This window comes from Peromyscus californicus, unplaced genomic scaffold (genome assembly GCF_007827085.1).
Source record: "Peromyscus californicus insignis strain IS unplaced genomic scaffold, ASM782708v3 Scaffold_8__1_contigs__length_139910024, whole genome shotgun sequence".
NCBI lineage: Eukaryota > Metazoa > Chordata > Mammalia > Rodentia > Cricetidae > Peromyscus > Peromyscus californicus.
In genome coordinates, this window is record NW_026294606.1 from 100593434 (window position 1) to 100614954 (window position 21521).

The 21521-nt window shown below is 45.3% G+C and overlaps 1 protein-coding gene across 7 annotated transcripts in view; it reads right to left on the bottom strand.

The window, feature by feature from the left end:
* Hydin (HYDIN axonemal central pair apparatus protein) overlaps window positions 1–21521 on the bottom strand; it is a 365841-nt gene that overhangs the window by 127582 nt on the left and 216738 nt on the right. For all 7 annotated transcript variants that reach the window (XR_008215695.1, XM_052727909.1, XM_052727907.1 and 4 more), the window contains 5 exons: window positions 12217–12354; window positions 11354–11432; window positions 8082–8192; window positions 7645–7854; window positions 3648–3785 (listed from right to left, as the gene is read on the bottom strand). Coding sequence is in view for 6 of the 7 variants with exons in the window: in XM_052727909.1 (XP_052583869.1) it covers window positions 3648–3785; window positions 7645–7854; window positions 8082–8192; window positions 11354–11432; window positions 12217–12354 (676 nt within the window). In the remaining variant the exon portion in view is untranslated. The remainder of the gene's footprint in view (window positions 1–3647; window positions 3786–7644; window positions 7855–8081; window positions 8193–11353; window positions 11433–12216; window positions 12355–21521) is intronic.

Below are 21521 nucleotides of genomic sequence, written 5' to 3' on the forward strand. Positions count from 1 at the left end.
CTTTGCGCCTTTCCTGGTACTCGCTTTGGAGACCAGGCTGGCCTCGAACTCACAGAGATCCGCCTGGCTCTGCCTCCCGAGTGCTGGGATTAAAGGCGTGCGCTACCACCGCCCGGCCCCGCCACACAATTTTAATGCCTTAATATATACAGTTTTAATACTTCGATAGACATTTAGTTCCTGTTTTTTATTAAATTTTGTTTTTTGAGACAGGGTTTCTCTCTGTAGCATTGCGCCTTTCCTGGAACCCACTCTGTAGACCAGATTGGCCTCGAACTCACAGAGATCCTCCTGGCTCTGCCTCCCGAGTGCTGGGATTAAAGGCGTGTGCCACCACCGCCTGGCAGCAAGTTCCCGTTTTTTTTTTTTTTTTATATTACCATTACAGTTTATGCAGAAATGAGTCTTATATTTGGTTTTGCAAATGTGGGAGGATGTATTTATGATAATTAGATATGAAAAATTTGATCAAAGGGTAATTTTAATAGATATTGCCAAATTTTTCTCCACAGAGTTGCATCAGTTCACACTAACAGCAGTCATATAAACTCAAATGCTGACAAAGGAAAGCTTAAGAAAGAGAGAAGAGCCGGGCAGTGGTGGCACACACTTTTAATCCCGGCACTCAGAGTTTGAAGCTAGCCTGATCTACAGAGTGAGATCTAGGACAGACACCAAAACTGCACAGAGAAACCCTGTCTTGAAAAAAAACAAAACAAAACAAAACAAAACAAAAGAAAAAAAAGAAAGAGAGAAGAAAATGCAGAATTAGAAAAAGACAGAAAAAACTTAGAAAACTATTAGAGAAAAAAATACAAGGAAGGAAATAATACCACAAATCTCAATTATATCAATGAAAGACAAGATCAAAACAATAAAATTCAACAATTCATGTTTTATGAGTGAGCGACCTAGACCAAGATGAAATAGACTATGATAAATGGCGCGAGGCAAGACAAACAGAAATTGCAATGTTGAGACCAAGTGAAGTGGTTTCAAAGCAGAAGCTATTAAAGACATGAAAGAGATCACTTAAAATGGGCAAAATGTAGTCTGTGAGGAACACTTGATGGACATAAAATCTTATGTGCCAACATAGAAATGAACATGCATACAACAAACAATTCTTAATTATATATTTTAAAAATTGAGACTGTCATATAAGGTATTTTGATCATATTTCTCTTCTCCCCCCCCCCAATTTTGCATCTGCATGTGTGTGGGCTGTGTAATGCATATGTGGGTGATGCTCACTTGTGTGTGAGGCCAGAGGTTGACACTGGTGTCTTCTTCCATCATCTTCCATCTTACCCATGGAGCCAGGCCTCTCAGTTGAACCCAGAGCTCAGTGATTTGGCTAGTCTTGCTAGGCAGCTCGCTCTGGGGACTCCCCAGTCTCTGCCTGCTGAGTGCTGAGACTACAGATGGGCTGCCACGCCCACCAGCATTCACATGGGTGCTGGGGGTCTGAACTCTGTCCTCACACTTGCATGGCAAGTGCCCTGTCCACTGAACAATCTCCCCAGCAACAACACACACTTTTCTGTATTTATATACAGCTAAAGTGGGAGTTCAAACCTTTTCTGTGTACCATTTAGTCTTAGGAAAAGTAAACAAACAAAAGACAGAGAAGATTTGAATGCTGTGATTATCCAGTTAATTTCATAGAGATTCGGGATAATCTGCACTCTGGAGTCTTGAAAACATGATTTTTCTTGTATTCATTAGTGTTAAAAATCATTTTAGACTCCTAAACACGACAGTGAACGTGCTAAGTAGGAACTGAGAGGCCCGTGTCTTCTCTGACTCACCAGGCAGGGGTGCTTGTCAAGCCTGATGACCTGAGTTTGAGCTCCTGGATCCATGTGGTGGACAAAGAACACTGACTGTAAAAATTATCCTCTGACCTCCACACGTGCACTGTGCCCCCCTATAAATAAATGTATAAAAATTCTAAAAGTGTACTAACTTGGATATAAAAAGAAATATATAATTTAGATAACTTAGAAAAGAATGAAAATTGTGATAGTAATACACATGGATAGTATGTCCAGATTTTAAAAAGATTCATTCACTTTTTATTTTATGTGGATGAGTGTTTTGCTCTCATGTACGTCTATGAATCATACACATGACTGGTGCCTGTGGAGGTCAAGAGAGGGCAGCAGACTCCTTGGAACTGGACTTATGGACAGATACGAACTGCCATGGGGGTACGGGGACTCGAACCCCAGTCTTCTCCAAGAGCAACAAGTGCTCTTCACCACTGATCCATCTCTCCAGCCTGATTTCTTCATTTAAATTAAATCTGTTAGCTTCTGAAAACTCATGAGATGAGGCTAACGGGAATACTCAGGGAATAAACAATTTTACACTCCCACTGATCTTTAAGAAACAAAAGTCAGCTTACAAAGTGAGAAAAGTGAAACATAGATGCAAATTCAAAAGGCCAGTTAAGGTGGGCTGGCAGGGGCAGAACAAAGGGAGTCGGCTTAGCAGATACTAACTGGTGTTTGAAAGCCCCAGCCATGACGATCGGGTAGAGTTAATGCACGGATGCACAGGTCAAGGACTACAGGGACTGACGAGGGGCTTAAGTATGGACGACATGTCAGCGAGAACAGCATTCCTCATCTCTGGATGGTAAGACTGTGAACAGGGCTGGAGAGATGGCACAGTGGTCCAAAGCACTTGCTGCTCCTAGAGGACCTGAGCCAGGTGCCTCACAACGACCTGTGACTCCAGTTTGAGGGATCTGACACCCCTCTCTGGCCTCCTTGGGCACTCACACACATACATAAAAATAAAACTTGAAAAAGGATTATGAATAACTATAAATTAATTCTACCCTTTTTTATATTATCTAACTTTTTATAACAATCATGTGTTATCTTCAAGAGGAGAAAAAGTCAACGAAAGTTTTTAAAAACTGCGAGATCACTCTAGTATCATCAGGAGCCATTTCCCCCCTTACTTTGGAAACCAGAGTGACCCTTTGCAGGCTGTGGGTGTTTTCATAAACGCAGAGGAAAAGTTGCTTTGGCATGGCTGGTATGGGGGAAGCCCCAGGGAACTATAGGGAAATTTGATGTACTGGTGGGAAATGTGACCCCACCCCCCCCATTGAAAGAGTGTCTCATCATACAGGGTGGCCTTAAATGTAAGGCCCTCCTTCCTATGCCTCCAGGATACTGGGATTTGAAAGGTGCACCACCACATCTGACTAAAATTAATTATTATCATGGGGAAAATCCTTAGATTGTATCTAATTGATTCATCATGTGTCCGTGGTATCTGGAAATGGGTAATGTAGGACTTGTTCAATGTTCATTTATTGAAGAGTGTTCCTAAGTCTATCTTTCTGTCTGTCACTCTGTCCACCCACCCATCAATACATCTATTGACAGAGGTTCATAGAACCCAGGATGGCCTCAGACTTGCTAAGTAGCCAAGACTGGTGTCCATCAAACCCCTGGTCCTCCTGCTTTGCCCTCTTGAATGCTGGGATTACACATGGGCACCATCATATCTGACTCCAAGTTCTCAGTTTTAACTAAAAAAGTCACACCTGTGGTACTGACAGCAGTGTTCCCTGGTCCTGGGTGTGGCTTGTCTGTTTGGTGTGAGCCCTCTCAGTTGGGACTCACCGACAGAGGCAGGGTAAGTGGTACTCCAGGGAGCAGGCTCTTTGGTGAAGACCGGTTGCTGTTCAGAACCTTGAACTCAAAGCCAACTTTCCCAATGTTTTTCAGTGTGATTTCTCGTTCCGTGACGTGGTCAAACAGCTGGAGAGAGGGTGGGAAGAAGGGCTGTTACCTGTCCGTGGGATTCTGCTCTCGCCCCGACAAAGGGGATCAGCAAACGTGCCCCACAGACACTCCTTAAGATACTGGTCAATCGGTTGGCCCACTCCATTATCTACTCCATCTATGACCTGCTGGCATGCATGAAGGGACTGGTCCTGTAGAATGATGACCGCAGGATCTCCATAACTTGGGGAAACAGCAGGAAGTCTGACAGGAGTTTCAGTGAGGGTCCAATGATGATAGTGTGCCAGAGGCCTTGAACCAGACCAATGACTCATTTCAACATTCTGCAGGTGGGGCTGATTGGACAAAAGGGTCTACTGCGTGACACACCTCAGCTCCCGATGCCACCAGGATGAATGGAAGAGGTGTTGGAAGGACGGAGGAATGAGGTGGGTTTTGTTTTCTTTTTAATTAACTTTTTGGAGGCATTCTTTTGGGGGGCATGCTGTAGGGGTGAGGGGCAGATACGGAGGGACTAGGAGGTGAGCGGGACTGGGATGCATGATGTGAAATTCCCAAAAAATATAAAGAACTATGTTTAAAAACATACTGGTCAATCCACATTTGAGTATCATAAAGGAGCTTGTGGAGTAGGAGGATCCCTGGGCTCTATACATCTGGCTTTTTTCTTATTTCAAGCTCTTGGTTTATTTTGGCTCTGGCCCTGAGGGTACGTGTTAACGTTTGTGCCTCAGTTTCTTCACCACAAGAAGTTACATTTGAGAATCTTGAAGTAAGTTTTAGAAAATAAGAGGGTTTGCTTCTAATTCTATCCTATTAACAACACAAGATTTAAGTTTAGAATATTTTAGAATGAGTTTCCCATTTATGTAAGGAACCATAGGAATAATGTGCCAGTTGAGATTTTGCTAGCATATAGGCTTAACACCTCCAAACTGAGGCCTACTTTAGGGGTGCCTAGGACAAACAGGGCAAAACTGGCTGTCTTAGATAGGATCCTGTACATTTAGGGTGGCCTAACTACAGAGACGACTTGAAACCAGTTTATCAGAGGACCCTGGAATTGAAGATGAAAAGAAGATTCTGTCTGGATAACCCAGCAGAGAAGATGGCAGTTGGTGCTGGGTGAATCTGAGTAGGTGCAGACTTTAATCCACACACATATGTGCACACACACACTCAATCCTTTCTACTTGCTGTAGTTATAAAATAGGAACCCAATACAGTAAACATTGCCAAGACACTCAGTCTCTGAGTACTTAGTAACCCATGATCTAAGTGGGAAGAAGTATACAGAGATTAAGCTGACTGAGACTCCTACCCAAGTTAGAAAGTATTGTGGCTGAGATGAAATCTAAGTGCCCAGTGAAGGTAAGGAGATGTAAGGTTTTTGAACGGAGCTGAGCTGTGACTGACAGGATGGACAGGTCTGGAGGTGGCAGAGTGGAACATGAGAGGAATAGTGTGTGAGAAATGTAGAGGCAGAAAAGGCCGGGGTGAACTAGCGGCAGTGGGTAGGTAAGCCACGATGGACACAACTAAATGGATGGTTTATAAGTGGGAGATTATGGTCAACTCAATATCTGTGCAGAGAGCATCAGTTAAGAGAAGGGCTTAACAGCTTGGTGTGGTGGCATGCCTTTAATCCCAGCAATCAGGTAGCAGAGGCAGAAGATCTCTGAGTTTGAGGCCAGCCTGGTCTACATAATGAGTTCTAGGGTTACAGAGAGAGACCCTGTCTCAAAACCCAAAACAAAACCAAAAAACAAGGATTTCCACAGAGTCCCCAAATATTATAGACTATTGGCAATGTTCTAGGTTACCCTCCAGAACCTGACAGTAAGACTCTATTGGCTAAGGTATCACATACTCATAGAACATGCAGGGACCTAGCTGGTACTCTACTGGGAGCTTCATCCCTGCTGCGGCTTCACAGTGCTGGAAGGTGCTATGAGAGCTACCGGAGGAGAAAAGTCACCATCAGCCTCACCGAGCTGTGAATCCTGTGAACCACAGCAATGGTCTCCCTGGCAAGGTATGGCCACCGGTATAATAGTGACAGAAATGTTATGGGAGTGACTAACTACCTCTTGATTGGATGTGAGGCCCACTCCATAAGATGGAGCCTATACCTGCCACTGTCAATGAGGCCAAGAACCCATGGCTAGACAGGGAAAACCTATTACTTTATTATCCTGCTAAATGGACACACTATTGAATGCCTTCTAATAATATTATATCCACTAGTTAGTCTGTCTCTCGACCCTCATGAGAGAAGCTTCTTTTTGTAGTAGATGGCATTAACACAGAGACCTACAACTGGTCAACATATAGAGAACAAGAGACATCGGAGTGCTCAGGTCTAAACGAGATGTCTACATCCCAGCCCAGGGATCTATGTGGAAGAGGGCCAGAAGGGTTCTAAGAGCCAGATGTGGTGGGTAACTTCAAGGGAACAGTGTTTTCCAGATAGACTAGGGCAGACACTCATACGCATGGATGAGGGGAGAGAGTGGGCACAAAGCCCCAGTCCTAGCTGAGGAGCTCGTGGGATGTTTGCTGCTGGGAGAGTGACAGTTTTCTTTAATGGTGTGATACCTGGTACACTGATCGCACTCCAGGGCAGACCCCGCACTCAGGAATAGTCAGCCAGTACAAACAGGACTTAGTGAGGAGGGAGCAGGAAAGCAAGAGTAAGATGGAACAAGGTGGTAGGGAGGTTGGGGAGGATCCAAGAGGAGTAGGTCAGGGGATAAATACAATCAAAATGTACTGTATAAAATTCTCTAAGAATAAACCCATTATTAAAAAAGACTCTAGGATGGAAAAAAAAAGGCTTAGGGCATCCTCAGTAAGTGGCTTGATGGGTGACAGAGAAGGGAACTCATTACTGTGACCAGGGCAAAGCACTAACTGGTGACATAGGCATAGCTGTCCCTCCCCATTGTCTAGATGAGAGGTGCTGAACCTTGGAGGGGTGGCGATGCTCCTAAGGAAACAGTAGGAATCCAGACAGGATAAAAACCTGCTCTTTTCTCAATAACATGCAGCTGGGGTGAACGCCCAGGGACTGATGGGATGAAGATACACTTTCTGATGTCTACAGGGTTAGTAGTGACGCAATCCCTTGCTTGTGATGTGTCTGTAGACTAGCGGCATTGACGTCACATGGCAGGAAGCTTGTTTTTGAAAAGCGAAACCCCAGGCCAAAGGCTGTGCCCACTGAATCAGACCCTGAGCTCTTTATGTGCTATGGTGTGGGCAGACTGCTGTAATATTTAGGCACGGCAGCCAGGTGTCCTCCTGCGTGCATGTAATCCCAGCACTTGGGAGCGGGAGGTGGGAGGATCAGGAATGTGAGGTCATCCCTTGGCTGCACAGAGAGTTTGAGGTGAGCCTGGCTGCATGAGACTCTCTCTAAAAATCAAAACCAAAAACATCAAAACAAAAAATTAGGTATGGCTTGATGAAGTCCTGCAATGTGATTAGAGTGATTCGGAGTGGGACTCCGGTGGGTAACTTGGAAATACTGGGTGCTGGAAGTATGTCGGGTGTGTGGGAGAGGGCAGCAAAAAAGCCCTAGAGATTGTAAAGGGAGGGGTGTGAGAAAATAGTGTTAAAAAGAGAAAGAGAAGGGTTACGGCAGCCTCTGGACTGGAAGACGAGCATCTTCCGATGCTTAACTTGAGACAGTGAGAAAAGCAAAGGAAAAGAATTGCAAACGGGGTGTGTGTGTGTGGGAACCAGGGTAGGGAAGCTGATCATGGATGAAGGGCATGAGTGATGAGTTATGGTTCAAGAGAGATTCAAGGGTAAGGACTACAATCCGTGTTTAAGGCAAACCCAGAAAAACACCACCTGATGTCTGCAGTACCTGTAATCCATAGTTAATGTCCTTAGTGTCAAAGGAGTAGCTGACCAGGGAAGCCTCTCCCTTCAGTATTATCTCATAGGTGGGCCCTCCTTCCACTTCACAAAGAGCTTTGGCCCGTGCAATGATGTCACAGTGTCCATAGAAGGTAAACGATATCTGATGGGTGCTGTATGGCCGCAGAACTCCATAGAGGGGCAGAATGTCAAACACCTGCAGAGAAAGTCATCCCACATGGGAAGAGCTGTCACGGTGATGGGTCTGCAGCAGGGGAGTTAAATTTTGTCAGTGGACATACTTATTCCTGACTTTTAATTTGACTCTTGGACATGTATGAAGGTAACGGTGGAAACACTCTGGGTAGATGCTAGTTTCTAATCCAGAGAAGGTGCTTGGAAGCATCAGTGCTGGGTAATTAAGGACCTTGGGATATCACTTACTTCTTCTATTCCAATGGAAAGCCTTTCCTCCTGTTCAAAGATCCACAGGGATTCTGGGTAGTCCACCTGGCTCTGGCTTCTTTCTGTTCCTGCGGAGCTGTATTTTATTGCCTAGAAATGAAGGAGGGAGGAAAAGCTAGCAAGCACGTGCAACTCATCAATGCATACCTCTCCATCCCTTTGAGAAAGAGGAAACACAGCAAATAGGGTGAAAAGAATGGGACATGTGGGGGTGGAGAGTTGGCTCAGTGGCTAAGAGCAGGTACTGCTATTACAGAGGACCTCAGTTTCCGATCCTAGCACCCATGTTGAGTGGCTCACAGGTACCTATAACTCCCGTTCAAGAGATCTGGCTCTCTCTTCTGGCCACCACAGGCACTGCACTCATGTGCATATATCCTCCCCAACACAAGTTTATGTAACTGAAAGTATCTTTTAAAAAACTGGACATTTTTTTCCTATGACAATAACTGGATAATGCCCAAAATGTACATATATGGATATGTACAACAGAGTTATTTTAATAGGGAAGCTCTGAAAGCAAGCTGTCCGCCCACCAGAGATAGCTCACTTTAAATAAAGTGTGCGTGGTACCTCTCTATTCATGGAGGATGACCCAATATGTATTTGTGGACCAGGAATGGTACATACAACATGTTCTTGAGAGAAAAGGTGGTTTCATTCATGTGAAATTGCAGCGGGCTCATGTGAGTCACACTCTGAAGGCATGAGTGGGTGTAAACTCATTCTGAGGTTTGCATACGCAAAACAGTGTCTGGGAGACTGCTAAGCATCTCAGTAGTATTTTTCTTTTGAATGAAGTGATTCAAAGGAATTTTGCTTTGATTTTTCTGTACTGCATGAATTTTTGATGACAAGCATCTCTGAGGATGGAAATGAATGAACATTCAGAAGACAAGTGTGTGAAATTAAAAAGTAGGGAAAGATTTAAGGAAGGAAATTACAATCAATTAATAGGTTATAGTACACATGTATGAATGTGTCTCTGTCCTGTGTATATATGTCTATCTATCTATATCTCACATGATGGAAGAGTCTTCAAGAGCACCATTTAGAATATTAAAAGTAGTTGATACATATTCATGATACAAATAAAAAATATTTGAAAAGTTATATAGCTAAAAAAATAATACTTCCACCAAAATTCCTTACTCTTCCATTGTCTCTTAGGTAACCACTGTTTGGGTTTTGATAGGGTCTTCCTGATTATTTTCTTCTTTTGACTAATTTTTAAAAATTTATTTAAAAATATTTTTATGTATTTATGCATGCACTTGAGAATGGGTAAGTGCACAAGCGGAGGTGTCCATGGAGGCCAGAGATAATGCTATGGAGCTGGAGTTACAGGTGGTTGTGAACCTCCTGATGTGGGTGCCGGGAATGTCCTCTGGAAGAGCACTAAGTGATCTTAACTGCTGAGTCACCTCTTCAGTCTTTATTCGACTAATACTTATGGACGACATACTATGAAGCAGTTCTTGGTTCTGGGGATAAAATGGTAAACAGAACAGGAAAAAGAAAACCCCTGCATTCATGATGCTTGTAATTCTTAGATATTCTATGCATAAGCAAATATATCTATGTCACCATTTAAGAAACATAGAGACTGCCAAGTCTCCCCGCTAGACTGCCTCACACATGCAACCCCTCACTAAAGAGGCAAAGGACAATGGTTCTCACCAACAGAGACAATGTAAAAAATGTTTACAACTATGCAAAGCATACTTAGTGCTCAATAAGTGCTAGTTGTTGGGGCTGGAGAGATGGCTCAGTGGGTAAAAGCAATGCCTGCTCTTGCAGGGATCTGGATTCTATTCCCAGCACCCACCTGACAGCACATAACCATCTGTTCAGTTCCAGAGGGTCTGATGCCCTCTACTGGCCTCTGTGGGCACTGCATACATGTAGTGCACATACACACATGCAGGCAAAAAATCACATATATAAAAAAATTTAAAAAGTAACTATTAGTTTTTGTTTTTATATACTTTTGTCTTGGCTTAAATGGCAGCACACTATGTGCCCATTTTCTATTACTTTTTTATTCAATACTTTAGAGTTTATACCAAACTAGCGGAGAACCTATTGGGTTTTTATAATAGAATTCCATTCTATAGCACTGCCTTGTGTAGATGCAATTTAGTTTATTCAGTTAATCTCCTGTTGGAAGAATTGTTGTTTCCAAAATGTTCTTGTTCTTTTAAACAAAGCTGTGAAGTACAAGGCTAGTTATATCTTCATATAAACACAGGGGCATGTCTGGAGAATAATTGAGAAGAAGAAGTATGCATTTTAAACATTGATACACCTTCCAAGTTACACGTCAATGTGCACCCCTGCCTGTACATATGAACATCTTTACTCATGTGTATTCTTTGCCATGACTGTGTCTTAGCATGGACATATAGTAACTCATTTTGCATTTTTTTCAATTTTCTTTTTTGCTATTTCTAAGGTGTAATTAAAAGAAAAACATCTTTCTGGTGGAGAACTTTGTGTCTCCAATGGTTTTCTTAGTCTATCATTCTAGAGGAAGTATTTAAGTGTGTGTATTCTATATATGGGTGGGTGGGATATGGGCATATGTGTGTATGGGAGTGTGTATGTATGTGTACGTATGTGTCTATGTTTATTGTGTTCATATGTGAGCTCAGGTGCCTGTGCACATGTGTGTATATGTATGTGGAGGCTAGGTGTCAATGTTTGCATCTTGATCACTCTCCACCTTATTTTTTTTTTTTTGAGAGAGTCTCTTACTGAATCTGGAATTCACCAATTCAGCCAGACTGTAGGCTTCTACCTGTCTCCACAGCCATCCCACCAGTGCTGGGATTGCACAGAGACCAGCTTTTCCATGGGTGCTGGAGATCTGAACTCAGCACTCAGGCTTGCACAGCAGGCATTTTACCCTCTGAGCCATTTCCCTGGCCCACAGCCTTAGACTTGCCTCTGCATATACTACACTATTCCTGAGGAATACTTCTCCATTAGCAGCCTCTTGGCGGGGAGAGGGAAGGGCATGTGACCAGCCAGCCTTGGAGATGCCAATTTTTCACTCTCAGAAATTGTGTCTCAGGGTACCCTGGGCTCTCACTGAGGTGCTCACTCTGGGGAGAGGGGACCTGGACAAAGCCCTCCAGCCTCATGCCAGCCCCATCCCAGCGTTACACTTGGCATCTCATCCTTGCTCTTCTCTGCTTTGGGAAGGACTTTTTACTTGCTAATCCTGCCCAGGAGCAAAGGAATCATACTTCTGAGATCATGGTGGATGCTGTGGGCTTTTTGATTTCTCTTTCTTCAGGTCCAGCTTCATCATCCATAAGGATAGTCCTGGGGAGTTTAAGGAGATGAGAGGATCACTCACTTGATAGCCATCACCATCAGTCCAGCTGTATCTCCTACTTTGCTCTTCCTCTCTGCCATAGCCCAGAATAAGTACAGAGTACCACTCAAGAGACACTTTCTCTAAGAGATCAGATAGCAGTGCTCAGCTGTCCTCTGCCTTCAAATGTGTAGAGTGGGCCTTTACACTGCTCAGTTTCCCAGAGGCTGCCCTTTCCTGGGACATCAAGTTCATGTCCTATTTAAAAGGCATCCTGGAAAGCATGGGCAATTCTTCAGACAGTTTGAACAAGTCCTCAATGTTCAAGTTCATAAGTTTTTATTTTGTTTTTGAGACTGTCACTATGTAGGCCAGGCTGGCCTCAAACTCATAACCCCCCTGCCTCAGGCTCCCGAGTACTGGCATGACAGGCCTGTGCCTCCATACCTAGCTGAATTTCACAATTACTTAGAGAATTTTGTTGTGAGAACACAGTGTTGGATAGATAGATAAAGATATTATTTTCTGCATTCCACCCAGAGTCCCATCTTGTCTATCGAGCTTTGCTCTGTGGAGAGGCAATGGGAAGGAAGGACTCAGTCCCCCAGAGTTAAGAACTCTGTACCCCACCTGAGAGCAGAGAGCCAGTGGTGGGCCTAACACAAAATCCACTCATCTAACTGTTGACTAGTGTATGGCTGAGTGGACAAGTGAGGGATGGGTGTTGAGAATGTAAATTCAGTGAGAGGAAAGAATGTTAAGGACAAGCCCACACTGGTTTTGCCTACTTACTTAATAGAATCACTGAAGTCCACCTCAGTGGACTCTACCATCCCCGGGGCTGCTGGCGAGCTGGCGGTAACTGAGGTTGCTGGGATGGACTCCATCTGGGACATCAGAGCACTGTAGGGCTTGATACAGGGTGCGAACCTACCAAGGCAAGGAGGCATCAGAAACTGCAAATTGTTGGCCCCAGGCTCTCATTGTCATCCTATACTGGAAAGATCTAGAAGAACAGCCTTGAGTCCTCTCTTGTACTTGTCTTCTTCAAATCTCAACAGTCACTCCTAAAATTTTTGGGGACCACCCATCTCAGCCTGGATCCAGGATTTCCCCTCTGAGTACACACAGACTCCTGGGATTTCCCTCTCCCATGTTTTCCTTCTCGAGCTCCCCCAGGACTTGTTCCTAACAGGGTGCCATATACAGTGCACTGCCTGAACTGCGTGGCCAGGCCTAGACAGGAATGATGAGGATCTGCTCCCAGACAACCAGAAAGCAGAGCTGGGACTAGGGTGATGCATGTGAGGCACTTCCTGTTGGGATCCTGAAAAAAAAAAATGACCCCATCCCTTACAAGGCAGAGTCCTCAGCACCTTGCTTAACACATTCCAGTGCTGGCCCTGTTGGTGAGCTTTGCTGCCACTCAAGTCCTGAGTAAAGGGGCTCCGGGGAAATTATGTGGCTGTACTTGCTGGTATTGAAGCCCATGTGTTCAGGTTTCACTCATTGGATTAGAAAGGTCTTTGTATGTGACCAAGGCCAAGGCCAAGGCTCACTCCCATTCCTCTTTTTTCTAGGCACACAAGACTTTGTTCTGGCCTGTTCCTCTTCCTCCCCTCTCTCTTACTATAAGTTCCAACCCAGTTCACTTATTTAACCCTCCCAGCCCCATCTGAACTCAGGCTCAGCAGAAGGTCCTGGAGGTATGTCCTATTTTCCCTTTGTGTAGAATGTTGCTCTGTATGCTGTGAATGTGTGCTGCTCTGATTGGTTGATAAATAAAATGCTGATTGGCCAGTAGCCAGGCAGGAAGTATAGGCATGATAAGCAGACAAGGAGAATACTGGGAAGAGGAAGGCTGAGTCAGGAGTCACCAGCCAGACACAGAGGAAGCAAGATGACAAGGCAGAACTGAGGAAAGGTACCAAGCCATGTGGCTAAACATAGATAAGAATTATGGGTTAAGTGTAAGAGCTAGTCAGTAATAAGCCTGAGCTACTGGCCGAGCAGTTATAGTTAATATAAGCCTGAGCTAATGGCCGAGCAGTTATAGTTAATATAAGCCTCTATGTGTTTACTTGGGGGATGCGAATGGGAGAGATTTGTTCTGACTGTCGGCCGGCCAGGACACAGGAAAACTTCCAGCTACACCTTTGCAGAAGGAAAGCCTCCCCAGCTCATCACAGCTCACTTTCCACTGAGGCCTGGAGTGTGGTTTCCTAAATTGCAGGCACCCCATTACAACCTTTGATTTCTGCCTCTCCAGTATTACCTACTAAAGCAACTTTATTGAGGTGCAGTTTACTTACAAAGCAAACTCATCAGCATATTGTTTGACAAAATTTTGCAAATACACAGACCCAAGAACCTACTGCCACATGTGTAGATAGTTTATCATCCCCTCAGAAGTCACATAGCATCCTTGTAGATTTGAGCTTTATGGCATGGTAGGTAAGTTATGCCCACAGTTTCATAGAAATGGAGTCTGGCATCTATACTTACTGCTGCCTGACTTCTTTGGTTCAATAAAAACGTTCTGAGATTAGTGTTGTTATGTGGAACAGTATTGTTTTTAAAAATGGAGTAGTACTCCATAGTATGGTTACTTATCTATCTTCTTGTTGATGGACACCCAAGCTGTTTCTAGCTTTTGGTGCTGCTAATAAAGTTGCTATGAGCATTTGTGTGTGAGTCTTTACGTGGACACATGTTTATTCTCTGCTTTGATTTGGATCTGGTATGCTCCCCCAAAGGTTCATGTGTTAAAGCTTGGTCTGCAGCTCGGTGCTACTCATAGGTGGTGGAAGTTTTGGGAGGTAAGGCCTGGAGGGCCTTTGGGTCACTGAGGATGTTCTATTAAAGGGGGTAGTAGAAGGCTGCTCTCTTCTTCCTCTCTTTGCCCCATGGCTCATGATGAGGGGAATGGTTTTAGTCTGTCTTATATCCCCACCATGACGCACTGCTTTGTCACAGGCCCAAAAGAAACAAGACAAACCAACTATGGACTGATGCCTCTAAAACTGTGAGCCAAAACAAACCCTTTCTTTTATAAAATGATTGGCTCAGGTGCTTGTCATAGTAATGGGAAACTGGCAAACTCATTCTTTTTGGATACGTTCCTTTGTAGGAAACTGCTGGATTACATGGTCTCCGCATATTTAACATTAAAGGAAACTGCCAAACAGTCACACTTGGTGTACAGATTAGTTTAAGCCATTCAGTGCTTACCTGGTGGCAGCATACTACATATACACTAGTAGGCTTATATTAAGGGACTGTTTTATGTGATTACTACAAATAGAATCCTAGTTTTAATTCATTTCAAAAATCAACAGGAGAATAAAAAAAGGTGTTATTTATTTGCCTAATGGAGGCTCTGAGTAGAGCATTGCCTGCTGTTTGTAGGAAGCAAGATCAGTTTACTTTCCCGTGTGGAAACCCGGGGCTGGCACCATCTGTAACTGGGCTCATTACAGAGCCACAAGCATTTGGAGGGCAGGGTCTTCTCTGCCCTGCAGCACAAACTCTATCACACAGAGACTGAGCTCAATGGACATTCGATTGGCAGGCAGGGTAGGTGGTTAAATGAGAACAGGAGAACAGTGTGCTGCACTCACACCCCCAGCTAGGATGCTCTTAGCTTTCCAGAACTCTCACTGGCCTTGTTCTAGATCAGACGTCTTTAGCTGACTTCGATTTCTTGGCAGAGACTCTTGGTTGGGTGGGTACAAAAAAATCTGAGAAACTTGATACAATAAAGATGCTTGGCCCCATCCTTGGGCAGATTAGGTCTAGGGTAGGGCCCAGGAGTTAGTTTTAAGTTGTCCCAGGTGCTTCCAGTGATGAGCAGCCACCATGGGTGGGAAGTCACTGTGATAGCTCAGGATAGAGCTGATAATTAATGTGGGGTTAACACTGTAGCCTTGCCAGCTAGGGACAGTGAAAACCAGCAGAGGACCATCCTAAGCACTTATTAAATCACCCCAGGTCAGCAGCGATGCCTGGGGGGACCCTCCGCTGGGTCACCATGCATAGAATAGCACTCTCTCATTCAACATTGGCACTCCCCTGCCCAGGATGTCTTCCAGATTGAAAAGGGAGCATGTGGGGATGTCTGTCAAGGAAAAATACAAAGCCGTGGACTGTCTGCACACCTGGGGAAAAACAACACCTCAACCGGGAAGTGAGAGGTCTCTTTGGAAACAAACAAGAGAGTTTAATGCAATGAGATCTTGAGCAGAACGGAGGCCTTAACTTATTAAAAACCTGCCTCCCTCCTCATTCAAACTCAACATTGGTCTAACTTTTCCCCAAAAAAAGATTCTTTTCCCCTTCAGGTACAGATGATTGCTTTCCTGTCATGCTGGCTCTCGCAGGATTAGATTCCATTATTTTTAAAAGAGAGTGTGCAGCCATCAAGGAAAATCAATATTGCTCCAATTCTAGAAGAAAAGCTGGAGACGGCAGGAGAAGCCACTCCCTTGGGCCACGACAGCATCCTCTGAGTGTCAAACACAGGCTGATGAGCAGCTCCGAGCCTGGCTCAGGAGGCTCGTGGGTAAGGATCAATATAAACCTTTGTGCTACACAATAAGAAAAGTCCACCACGCTCAACCCACCCCTCCACCGCCGCCAGCAAGCTGCACCACGACAAAACAAAAGCCTAAGAACAAGCTCATGCTTCAGCTGCACGGTGGAGTTCTCGGCTATGTGTAGATGGGAGGCGAAAGTCAGACATACACTCAGGTCTGGGCAGTGAGATCCGGGCGGAGGGCAGAAAAGGTGATCGGGACAGGGAACTTTGCAATACACACAGTGACTGCTGGTTTGTTTATTCATTACATTTGGGTTCTGGAAATGCCCCTTACTGAGGGTCAGAACAGCCTCCGGCCTTATGTAAAGGCCTGAAGATGGGCTTCCTCTGGCTGGAAAAAGAGAACCAGCACATGTTATTTTCCAAATTGATGATACAGATGTGGATGGCCCATGTCTAGATCCCCCTGCTTAGGAGGATGTGCTCACTGCCTGAGGCTGTGGGTGCTGTGAGCACCATTCTCTAGAACCTTGCTCTGATCGGATAGAAAAGGCCTTACAGCACCAAGAATTTCTCAGGAGGTTATGTCTTCCTGTAGGAAGGGCTCTCAGGCAGGCGCAGGACTGGTTGATGGGTGTGGTACTCTAAGACCCCAGCCTCCTCATCTGTGGGTGGGGCAAACTCTGGCGATCAATCCACTCTGCAGAGCTCCCCGTGGGATTGGCTGAGGTTGGAGTACTTTTTAAACCACATCTCCCCATCTCCCCTCCATTTTCCCTAGCTTCCCTCACTCCTGTACAGTTTCTCTTGAGGCTTTTTCCTCAATATATTATTTGTGGAACCACCATCCCAGCCTCTGCCTGGAAGGAACCCACCACACTGTTGCACAATTCCAGAGAGGAGAGACCCTGGCTTCCAGGAACCCCAAGGCCAGTGGGTCAGAAGTAGACATCTGAAGTGCACAGTGCTCTGACAGAGCTCTTCATGGCCAAACTTCCTACTCTTTCCCTACTGCCCTGAGCCTTCCCATTTTCTGCTCTCCTCACCTGCCCAGTTCTCAATGAAAATCTCAAGTACCAAGTAAGTCCTTTCTCATTGTCAGCCTGTGGAACATGCTCTCCCTCTGCACTCTATACCTTTATTCAGTTCATATCTACGTAGTGTGTAAGCCTTAGCATCACTGTTTTCATTGGGGGCATATTCCCTGACCCCGAGGCCAAGTTATGGGGTCATGTTCATGCTTCCATAGACGGTACATTATAATCCACTCAGCAGCCAGGCCTGTCTCCACCACCACTGTCCCTAGCACATGATGCTGTATCAAGTTTCAAGATGATGCTGAGTCAACATTTACTGAATAAGAAACCCTATTCAAAAGTCCTATAAGGCTGAGGAGATGGCTCAGCAGTTAGAGAGCTTGCTGTGCAAGCGTGAGGACCAGAAGTCACGTTCCCCAGAACCCATGTGAATGCTGGGTGGGTGTGGAGGCCTGACTGTAATGCCAGTGCTCAGAAGGCAGAAACAGGGGGGCCCTGGAGCAAGCTGGCTACTTAGGCTAGCTGAACCAGTGAACTATAGGTTCAGTTGAGAGACCCTTCCTGAATAAATGTGGAGAGGGATTAGGGAAGATTCCTGATGTCAACTTTGGGTCTTCACATGCCTGTGAATACACATGCACCTACATACTTATGGGCACACTCACACATACCACATTCACATATATGTGAGAGGGGAAATGACTTGTTAATTTCCTGCATTCAAAAGGCTTACAGAGATCCTGTTTGGGGCCTGGGGAGATAGTTCAGTGGGTAAAATGTTTCTGCGCAAGTCTAAGGACCTGAGTTCTGATCCCCACCCCCACTCACATACAAGCTGGTCATGACGGTACACTCTTGTAACCCTTGTGCTGGAGGGCTGCAAGGAGACAGATGGAGTTCCGGGGCCTGCCAACCAGGCTAGCTGAGATGACAAGCTCTGGGTTTATGGAGAGAACCTGCCTCAAAAAGTAGGGTGGAGAGTGACAGCTGAAGTTGGCCTCTGGCTTCCCCATGCACACACATACAGACGACCACACATGGACGCCACACATGGACATGTACTATCCTGTTTTCTCTAAGCATTGCATTGGATGGTGTAAAAATGACCCCGGTGATCTCTCCAATTCCTGTAAGCACAGATCTTCCCAAGAAAATGTTGCCCTCTTCCATCATCAGGGAGAGCCTGTTTCCTTCAGACCCTGAATCTGGTCTTGACTTCTCTGGGCAATGATGATGCATTAGGAAATGTGATGTAAACAGCTAGTTGACCATCTAAGTGCCATGATTACTATATATTTACTATAGCTTAGGGTTAAAAAACCATATCTCTTTTTCCTCTTGTTTCTGCTTCTCATTTTGAACAGCTCTCCCTCCCTTCCTTCCTCTTTCTTTTATTTTCCTCCCCCTCCCTCCCTCCCTCCCTCCCTCCCTCCGAATCTCTCTAACATAATCTACTGATCCTTCCTGCTTCTAAAGGGAGTCGATGAACACCATTGCTTTGAACTATACTACTAGATGGCATATTTTCCTGCTTCCTAAACGCAAAGTCCCTGGCATGCTCCAGCATTTACTGCTTATATTTGTGGGGTGCTTTTTTTGTTTTGTTTTGTTTTTTGAGACAAGGTTACTTTGTGTAGCTTTGGAGCCTGTCCTGAAACTCGCTCTGTTGACCAGGCTGGCCTTGAACTCACAGAGATCCATCTGACTCTTTCTCCCGAGTGCTGGGATTAAAGGCGTGCGCCACCACCACCCGGATATATTTGTGGTTTTTACATTGAAGTTCTTCCTACATGGAAAATCAAATGACAGAAACAGATGTGGCTGCTGGAACCTTCCCTGCTGGCATTCATTCTAGCTGTGCCACACGAAGAGGGGGAAGCCAACCACAGACACAACCTTTATGGGAAGCAGCCTGCCTCAGCCCTCGGATGTCATCATGTTTCCAGCGCTTTCGACTGGCCATGTGTGCCGAGGGGAAGGTAGTGAGAGCTGAGCAGCTGAAACTCAAATCCCTCAGGTCTTAGGGCTCAAGACACAACTGCGGAAATTGGGTTAACTCAGCATTAGCCCATTAGGAACCTCTGCCATGGTTCCAGTGTGCGTTCAAGGCTGAGGAGTCATGACCCCATGGTGGTGGGAACAAAGTCACAGAGAGGACGGTGGGGAAGTACATGGAAAATGGGAGCCTGTGTTAGGTGACTACAGCCATCATTGTTCACCAGCATCCTGCCAGGTACCACTAAGCACTGAATAAGCACTGCCCAATTTGATCTCCACGCCAGGACGCCACAAGTTCCGTCACTTTTCAAATGACAAAACAGAAGCAAGCGATTTACTGAGCTGTGCTGGACTGACCCAAAGCTCACACTCTTAACAGCTTCACTGGCAGCCCTCCTGAGCCACAGGCACGAGTGTTCCTGGATTGCTTCATGCCAGGCCACCCTCTTGGTGGCAAGTCACAAAACAGGCCTTCCATGTCAAAAGACATCGCAATCCCCCACACAAGGAACTTGTAATGCGTTGTCTGGAACCTTCCCTCATAATCTAAGGAAAAGAAGACATCACTGACCTTGCCCTTGGGGAGATGTCTCAGGAGTTTAGCTATGAGAGGAGTAGGAGAAGACAGTTAACAGAATCTACCTTGAAGCTCTCTTCAAGAGATTTCTATGAGACACGGCCACTTCTATGAAACTCCAGAAGGTGTCCCCACTGCTACATACTCTCGGAAGGGCTGCCCCGAACACGTAGACTGTGAAATCTCATAATATGTTCAGCTTCAAAGCACTTGAAAAATACTTTCAAAACAGGAAAGCTTCAAGTCAGTTTCTTTGAATGTCTGGGCTCCCATAAAGGTAGCTTACTTTGGGGGACTTTTAATTAATATGAATATATAGATATATGAACTCCTTATGAATCCTATCATTAAGGGAGCCAAGCAAACCTAATCTGGTCAGGGATCAGATCTGCACTGATACTCTCCACTGGTTTCTTTAGAAGCCAGCTTAGCTCACATTGAATCTCTGTGAGGCTGACGTCCGCTGCTGATACTAAAGACACTCAGAAAATGCTTTAAAAGGAGTGAACCTGTAACAAGGTGACCAGGGGTCTTCATGACACCATGAAAGCAGGACAAAAAAGTTTTATAGCACTTAAAACTGAAATGAAAAATACCCTAACTCGTTCATCTGTGGGGAGGCAGCTGGCACGTCAGGAAACCAGAGTATACTGAATTACAAATAGAACTGGACAGCAGAGACCCAACCTGGGGTCTGCTTTTAAGTTCTATATAGAATGGGCTAAAGACCTCCCCTACCTTTGCTTGAAACCTTGGGTTGCTGGAATGTTTGTTTCTGGAAGCTCAGATTTGAGAGCCGGCTGATGGTTCTCTCAGGTGCTGAGGCTAATCTGGCCCCCTGGTCAGACTCTTCACAGTAGGAGAGGACATTCTTGGTAGGTGGGCTATAGGAAGCCCTGGAGCTTCCTGGGGGGCGCTGAGGACACCAAAGAAGGACTGATCTATTGTTTTCTTTTGCAGTGGACCTCAGTTTTACTACCTATTTGTAACAGCAGTGATGCAGCATTTGCATACAGCATGTGATCTCACACTAAGAAGAGATTGGGGAGCTGCCTCACACACACACACACACACACACACACACACACACACACACACACACACACACACACACGACAGGGCTTCACCTGGCTAATGCAGTCATCACTGACCTTGTAGAGAGGTGGTTTCAGTTTCATGACTCAAAGCACCTAAGGTTGGGTTGGGGAGTTGATAGGATAGTTATTCCATTTTCTTCCATCACCTGTGACAGAACCGGTGACAAGCCGAAGAGGAAGAAGAGAAGGGCTAAGACACGGTGCTGTCATGCTGAGAGCAAAGGACAGACAGGGAGTGTAAGGCTATGAGGAGCCAGAGGAGATTGTTCAGAGAGAGGAACAGATGGGAAGGCTGGTTCTGCAGAGCGGCAGGTGCTGTTTTCTGGATATTAGAAAACATTCTGTATATTTCCCATGTTCTGGGAGGGAAAGAGATGAGCTAATGAGAGGCTAGGGAGATGTTCAGGTGGTAACTCTCTTGCCTTGCAAGCATGAAGACATGGATTCAGATGCCCAGCACCTCCGCAAAAAGCCAGGTGGGCTGGCACAAGTCTGTAATCCTAGCATGAGGGAAGCGCAGACAGGCAGGTCCCTGACGCTCACTGGCCAGCCAGCCTCACTAAATTCATAGGCTCAGTGAGAGACTCTTTCTCCAAAAATTAGGTGGAGAGTGATTGAGGACAACATCTGACACTGAACTTTGACCCATATGTACATACACATATTCATGTACACACCCACACAAACATGTGTACATACCCTATCCCCAACGCTCAAATTGAGGATTAAAGGGAAGCTGGCATGTATGGGCTCCTGAATGGGACCCAGCGCAAGACGAGGGTGTGGCAGGCCAGAAGGAAGGTCAGTTCAGGAAAACCGTACAGGCCTTAGGAATGCTTCCATCAGCTTGA